General features: G+C 47.2%; 2 protein-coding genes across 2 annotated transcripts; both read right to left on the reverse strand.

The window, feature by feature from the left end:
• Positions 1-767: 767 nt before the first annotated feature.
• On the reverse strand, positions 768-2,313 carry LOC119268710 (bidirectional sugar transporter SWEET2b-like). The gene is made up of 5 exons (XM_037550410.1): positions 2,086-2,313; positions 1,762-1,981; positions 1,481-1,639; positions 1,237-1,356; positions 768-1,145 (listed from the first exon to the last, which is right to left on the reverse strand). The coding sequence occupies exons 1-5, from the start codon at positions 2,172-2,174 to the stop codon at positions 1,038-1,040; spliced, it is 696 nt and encodes a 231-aa protein (XP_037406307.1). The 5' UTR covers positions 2,175-2,313; the 3' UTR covers positions 768-1,037.
• Positions 2,314-3,469: 1,156 nt separating this feature from the next.
• On the reverse strand, positions 3,470-6,837 carry LOC119268713 (serine-aspartate repeat-containing protein I-like). Its single transcript, XM_037550411.1, has 4 exons — positions 6,547-6,837; positions 5,776-6,263; positions 5,583-5,690; positions 3,470-3,945 (listed from the first exon to the last, which is right to left on the reverse strand). The coding sequence occupies exons 1-3, from the start codon at positions 6,722-6,724 to the stop codon at positions 5,589-5,591; spliced, it is 768 nt and encodes a 255-aa protein (XP_037406308.1). The 5' UTR covers positions 6,725-6,837; the 3' UTR covers positions 3,470-3,945; positions 5,583-5,588.
• Positions 6,838-7,865: the final 1,028 nt, after the last annotated feature.

Genomic DNA, 7,865 nt, shown 5'->3' on the forward strand with positions numbered 1-7,865 from the left:
CACCGGCGGCTGGAGCTGCACCGCATTTTTCTTTTGAAGTGTCAACGGCAGACCCAAATATTTGCACGGAAAAGGAGCAGTAGGGCATCCCAACATAGTGGATAGTAGCTCGATCTCGTCCTGGGAACATCTAATGGGGAGCACCGTACTCTTGGCCATATTGACAGACAAACCGGAAGCTTGGCCAAACAGGTGCAAGATCACCCTGGAGGTGGCTGCCTCAAGTTCAGTTGGCTTCATGAAGACCACGACGTCATCCGCAAACATGGAGACACACTCCTGCATGCCAGAACGAGCCAATGGTGCTAGAAGGCCATGCTCAGAAGCATGTTGGAAGAGTGCATAGAGGGGTTCCATACAGAGAATGAATAGCATCGGCGACAGCGGGTCCCCTTGTCTGAAACCTTGACACGCCAAGATTGGCTTGCCGGGACGGCCATTAATCATGATCCGCGTGGAGGAGGTGGCTAGGAGTCCACAGATCCAGGTCAGCCACTTGTGTCCAAAGCCTAGTCTACGCAAGACTTCGATCAAGAACGGCCACTGTATGGAGTCAAATGCTTTGGTGATGTCGAGTTTGAGCAGGGCCGCTGGGTTCCTCAAAGCATGCATGCGTCGTGCCGTGCATTGCACGAGCATGAAGTTATCGTGGAGAGAACGCCCTTTGGTAAACGCGCTTTGGTGGCATCCCACGAGCTTCGGAAGCTCCATAGCAAGTCTTGTGGCAAGGATCTTGCCAAAAAAATTGATCGGGCTATTAACCAAGCTGATCGGGCCCAGAATTGAAATATTTGTGTGGAGAAACATTTCATAACAAAGGGGGAATCAAACAAAATATCCCCCCTCCTCTGCATTCTTTGGGAAAAGAATGATACTTGAGCAACATATAAACAGAGGCATAGGCCAGCAAATCTGTACAAGCTGATTCAGCATCAACTAGGGAAAACAGGGCCGGGGCATACAATTCTCTCCTACAGAACCCCACACCCACCCTTTCTAGCCAAGCTAAAACTGAGAACTGATCACTTGAGGTTTGATCAGGCAAGCAACGGCGCAGACGTATCCTTGCATCTCCATTTCCGGCTGTAGTAAGCGTAGAGCGCCAACTGCGTTGCTCCCAGGACAACTCCAAGTCCGTTGGGCAGCTGAAAATTCAGACGGCAAGAAGTGTAATCGTCAGCACAATACATCGATTCAAGTAAAAAAATGCAATTTGAAATCGGATCGGGTGCTTACGTAGATGAAGAGATCACGCAGCAGCACTCCATAGACCGCGAAAGAGGCGCTCATGAGCAATGTAGAGAGCGAGAGGTAGAAGGGCATGAACTCCACGCACTCCGTCCTGATCACCACGCCCTGAAGAAGCAGCGATGAAGACATGCGTGAGAACAGTTCCATGTCACGCTGTTGCGCGCCGATCGCGTACGTAGTCCAAAAGGGATGATCTAGGTAGGAGAAATTTTCATGAGGAGCTGCGTACCATGACGGCTAGTGGGGAAGCAAACATGGAGATGAGCGACGCCATGCTCACGGCGCCGACGAACTGCTGCCGAGTCGGCTGGTCAAAGAAAGCGATGCTCGCGTGCGCGACGAGGGCGAACGCGCAGACCAGGAGAGCCAGGAGCCCTACCATCCTCAGCTGTGGAGCAGATGGATAGCAGATTTCAGTACAGGAAGAAGTATTGCAGTTGTTGTTCCCTGTTTGACTGGTTTTCTGAGATGATGAAAGTGCAAGGGGGTTCAGGACGGGAAGGAAATTACCCTGGTCTTTCTGTTGTCGGCGTAGATGAAGAAGAGAGAAATGTAGGCGAGCTGGAACGCGGCGCCGGTGCCGTTGACGGTGGCGACGAGCAGCCGGCCGTCGGAGACCCAGGGGAGGCCATACCAGAGGCAGATGAAGCAGTTGAGCAGGGAGAGCAGGTAGGGGAGCCCGTCGAACTGCTCCGTGGACTTGGCCTTGAGGATCCTCTTGAAGGTCGGCCTGAAAAAGGCGACAACACGAAACACAAACGCGTCGTCAGAAACCCCTCTCCACGACGATCAAGCCAACAAAACCAGCGCCATCCATGTATATAGCATGCTTACACTGGGGAGAGGAAGAGAGCGAAGGCGAAGAGGTTGCCGGCGAACCCGGCGGCGAAGCAGGAGATCTCGTACAGGGAGAGGGAGTCCATGGATGAAAGATTGAAGAAGCCTCCTTGTACCTTAGCTTTTCCACGTCTGCCTCCACAGCACTGTAACGCCGTGGCTTTTGTAGCGGGCTGCACGGCACGAGCCAAAACCCCACAGCCACAAGTTGGGTTGTATGGTTGAATCATCGGCAACCTAGCCCTGGGAACGCGCCTCTTCATTTATTTTCTTCGCGCCTATGGAACGGGAGACGACTGCGAGCACGCGTCTCCACTCATATCAGTTAACCAGCAACTTGTCTCGCCTCTGCTGACACCGGGGCTCCCTCTCACTGTCGTGTATCGCATGGACGTGGTCCGCAGTGGCATGAATGTGTTTTTTTGTCAACTAGCTCATTACTGACGCACTGGCAAGATCATTACTGGAGTAGCTTTTACGAAAAAAAATGAAATTTACTAGTAGTACCAGCTATCTACAGGCTATCGTTTTCTGCGGTAGGATCTGAAGAATCTTTCCTGGCGTCCAGGTAGTTTTTTCTTTTTTTGAGGTAATGGCATCCAGGTGGTTGATAGGTCGGATAGAGGATCATGGCCATGAACACAAATCGGCCAAGTCACTCTTTGAACTTGTGGCCGAAAAGGTTGGATGGCCACCGCTTGCTTGGCCGTCATTTGACCCAGCGGTCTCCGGCCCTAGCAACCAGAAGATTGGACGGCCGACAGCACCTCTGAGGAGCGGAGCGGATGACAAAAGGTGCGTTTGAGGCTGACACGCCTCGCCATGTCGATGCTTAGAATGACCAAACGAAATTCAGCATGGAGAAATGCAGCGGTTTGGCAATTCTATGCTCAAAACTTGAGAAGATAAGTCATCAGTTGAGCCAAATATGAGCGGCAACACGCCATCTTTCGGACACTACCTCGCAAAATCGGGGTAAACCTTGCCACACTTGATATCTTTCTTCTTTTTGGTCTTCCCACTAATCTTCAATTCAAAGATTAATAGAAAGTTGACCTCAACAAAATCACCAGGGCAGTTTGTCAGAATAAGCGACATCGCAAGTAAAGACCACGGAAAGACCAAGTGAAGGTGAGCCTTTTTCCTTGAAATTGCGAGTACAGACCACGGAAAGCAAGCCATGGAGCTCAACTATTGGAACAAAAAGAAAAGACAAGCAAGGTATATAAGTCCACAAGGCAGAGCCAGCATCTTTACACACTTCTTAGTTCATAAACAATATTTGGGCCAAATATATGCACGTCTGTCAGACTGCAAGTTCACGAGAAATTAAGGTCCCAGCATGTGCAATCATCTGGTGGAAGAGCAACACAAAAGAGTGTAACCCATACCAAGATCTTTATTTTTGCTTTTGTATTCAACATTCTGATATGCTGTGAGGAACTACTTAAGACCACGATAAACAGCATCTCAAATTGTAACAGGGCCATTAAAAGGGACGTAACAGACGATACCTCCCAACAAATAAGTATAGAACATAAAGACCAAAATTTTCACTGTTGACCAACTTTTTAACTCATATGCTACAAGGACAGCAGAACCTAAAACATGCTAGACAAGGGGTAATACTCAGAATACTGCACCCAGGATTTTAACCACAACCAATACAATGTAACTTTGCACAGCAAGACACGGAAAACACGGGTGGAGAGAAACATCAGCTCGATGTCATTCGAAATCCTTCAACTCCATCATCTGTGTGAGCACTCAACGAGCCTAGTTACAGATACCCATCAGCTTTGCACAACTTTGCATCTTCTGCCGTCTTGCTTTCCACGTTCCTTCCAATTCATGTACCTGAGCATAACAAGGGCATTTCTTGAGGCTGCTAACGAAATATAACTTAGCATGAATGAAGAACAAGCACAAGACACCGAAGGATCACTATAATCTTTTACCAAGGTACTGTTATCTAAGTCATGACAGATTTTTGAGTTCATTATCCACATTTTCGTGCATGTCAAACAACAGTAAATATAGAGAATGCATCATGGATAGATTGCAGATGAATTCTCAAGATAAAATAAGCCAAGGATCCCAGTTAACTGAGTGGTATGTTACTACTTATCAGCTCCAGAGCTATCTGTTCTTAAAATGAATAAGAGTACAGAAAATATCACAGAAAAGGTGCATCCCAGATTTCCACATGTAGCAGGGAGCAGGTTCTTCACAATAGTACAAAGAAGGTCCCCTAGTACTTCTCATATAAGCTCACAGGAAAACACACACAAAACAAAACACATGAAATTTGGGAAATTCTTTTGATGTAAACAACGTGACTATTCCCCACTATATAAAAACGTAGGGTACAATTTTGTGTACATGGATATTGCAATTTGCAATGAAGTTAAATGAGTAGTGTGTTCTCGGTTCATACGTAATAGTGTCCAAATGCTACAGCTATATAGCACATGTCAAGCTCATCAAACTTCTAAGATATTCTCTGCCAAATAAATGACTACTAGGACATAAGGAACAGCATATGATTTGACATGGGCCCCGGCCTCTTATAAATGCAGCACAATCAAATTTATTCAGGTACCATATCACGACACTCCCAACACATGGCTCGTTGATATCTTTACAAGTAACTCAGTGCTAAGCATTTGATTTAAGAAATCAGTTCTTTGTATAAAGCTCATTACATGTATGAGACTGAGATCTAGCATGGTATGATGCCTCCGTACATATTGGAAAGCTTAATATGCCCAAAATGGTGCTTCTATTGTACAGATAAATCTTGGTAGCAAAAGGGCAGCACTAAGTTTGAAGAAATACTTACATGATACAGAGCAAATGTACTAATAAACCCAGCAGTCATAGACAAATTGAAAGATTAAGGACCACATAATAAAATGATCTTAGACAACTTGTTCAAAGTTTTCTTCCTGACATCATTTTCTCATAACCCCTTAAAATATGTTCCCAGCTGCAGACATGTATTATTACCATGCTCTCAATGATGGTGTCAGCCATTGTGAATACTTTTAAGACGGGAAGATAAAATCATAAGTGCTGCTACATTTAATCCTAGAAAAACAATTCCGGGCATGCTTGTATTAAATATGATAAATGTCAATACCGGGAGCATATCAATTTATCAAGAAGGGTAGTGGAAAGTGAGCAGAACACACTAGAAGGTCAAAGCCTTTGATTTGAAGTTAATATTTACTGAACGGGCTGTTCTCCGGCCATTTACCTAACAAATGATTCAAGTTCCCCAGTTGCACCCAATTGCTCTTGTACAGATTTGAGATGTTAAGTTATGCATAGGGAATACGAATCTGCATCTCATGTTCAAAGGTGCAGCACACAAGATTTTGTTCACTCACAATCACACAATTTGTACAGAATTCATACAGACAATTGATTGAATGGCACTCTCATTGAACGAGGCATAATCAAACACACTCCTAAGCACAGAACCAACTCACCTCCATCTATCTCTCTGAACCACCAAAGACTTCCAAAATCCCACAGCAATTCCACCATTTTGCCCGATGCCCCGAAGCAGCCACCGCCACCGCCGGTCCGCGTACCACCTGCACCAAAAGTAACCCACCTAATGAGAAATCACAGCTTCAAAATATGGGGAATGGATGGTAAACAGGCAGAAACGTTATGTACCTCTGTAGTATGCGCAGCAGCTGGCTCACGAGACCGTGACACCTCACCCTTTGCCTCCGGTTCCTGCACCACAGCAGCCGTGTCCGCATCCCTGACCACCACCTCCTCAGCCTTCGTCTCCGGTTGATGCGCAGGATGCACCTTGGCTGTGTCCCGGATCACCGCCTCCTCGCTCTTCACCTCTGGTTCCAGCACCTCAGGTGCTTCGGACACCACGATATCCTGCACCTCCGGTTCCTGCACCACGGCATGCGCCTCCGCCCTCGCATCCACCTTACCCTCTTGCTCCCGGTCAGCAGCTTCAGGCGGTAAAGCGTCAACCATGACCTCCTGCCCGGCCTCCCCCGTGGCGCCCTCATCAGCGACCTCGACGGCGCGCTCCACCGGCACCTCCGACGTGGCGCCCTTCTTCTCCTCCTCCTCGGCCGCCTCCGCCCTCGGCGTCACCATCTCCTCGGAGCTCTCCATCGAATCCTCGCTCGCATCCACTGCGCCCACCACCGAACACAAGCACACGGCATCAGAAACACACACGCATCCATCATCTTATAGGGCACGAAAGGAAGCGAGGCGGAAAAGGCGAACAGCTCGTAAAGCGGGCGGTGGGAACGTGGGCCGGCCGGCGCCAGCGGAGGGCGTACGAATGCCACCCTCGCCGCAAGCGCAAAAGGCGATTCCCGCCGCCCCGCTGGTGCCGAAAGCGGCGTGGCGCAGATCTGCCGCCGGCTTAAAGAGGGGGGGAGGGGGAGGAGGGGTAGATGCCATGCGTACCGGGAGGAATGTTAAGTTTGATTAGTAGGTGGTTTCCATCGCTGGCGGCGTCGCCGTGGCTCGAGTTATTGCTTCCGTTGTCGTTGGTGGTGGTGGTGGCGCCGCCGTTGGACCCGGCAGGCTGGCCCCCCTGCTGCTTCTTCTTGAGCTTCGCACGCTTTTTGGCGCCCTTCGGCATCGCGGAATTCGAGGGTGCGGCGCCGGCGATGGAACGGGAGGAGAGGAGAGAGGGGAGGAGGAAGAGGAAGGGGAAGGAGATTTGTTTTGTTGTGGAGGGAGGGAGGGGATCAGTTTTTGTTAGGTTTACGCAGATGGAACAAATTTGAACGGGATTATATCTATTTTATCTGTGCGGAAAATGTATCGTTTGTTTCTAAGTTACATATTTTTTATCTGAACAAACTGTCTAGTTGCTCAACGGGTTATATTGTCATGTTAGAAAGAGCATTTCCTCAGTTAAACGCATTTTTTTAGTTATATTGTAATGGTCCATTCAAAAAAGAATATTACCTCCGTCCAATGGTATAAGATGTTTCCGTAGGCTAGTTTATATGGCTATCGTATTTTTATTTTTTGAAGATGATTTGTTTTATCTGCGATGATTCATAGAAAACGATATGTATTTTTACAGTAGTGTTAGCAAACATTGTATGTGTCAAACAAGTTAGAAAGTATGAATTTTTACAGTGGTGTTAGCAAACATTGTATGATTAAAAACCTTAAAGAGATAGTAGCATGTAGTATTGGTGGTAGTCCCGAGTTTTATGTCAAATGTATAGAGTTCTAATTTTGTGAATCTTGCCGTGCAATGCCCTTGGGTTCATAAATAAGCGACTTTTAAGCATGGCCAGAATCTCAAATGTATAACTTATTTTCGTATGGATGAGTTGAAAACATAATGTAAACCTTACATGAATAAACATGTTTATATATCAAACTATAACATTTTCACGGCGCAGCTCAAATATTATCGTGTTCATTTACGGAGATAAGCGTGGCAACTCGGTGTTTTCCGAGCAAATTCGGCCACGGAGCGTTTCGTTTCGTTTCAAGAGGAGGAGGGCGCTCCATTGGACCTCTATTTAGGAGCGTTGTCTATCGTCCATCTACCACAACTTGCTCAGCTCAGCCGGCTGCATGCGAATTCCCTTCCCTGATCTAAAAACGGCTGCTTTCACCTATGGCAATTCAACTCAGGGCTGGTACGTTAGAAACTGACAATTCAACTCCAGCCTGGTATTAGAGCCATTTGTTTGTTTGTTTTTTTTGAAACGGAGGCAAAAGATTTGCCTCATTTATTAAATAAGAGAGAAGTGTTT

The sequence above is a fragment of the Triticum dicoccoides genome, chromosome 3A, assembly GCF_002162155.2.
Source record: "Triticum dicoccoides isolate Atlit2015 ecotype Zavitan chromosome 3A, WEW_v2.0, whole genome shotgun sequence".
Taxonomy (NCBI): domain Eukaryota; kingdom Viridiplantae; phylum Streptophyta; class Magnoliopsida; order Poales; family Poaceae; genus Triticum; species Triticum dicoccoides.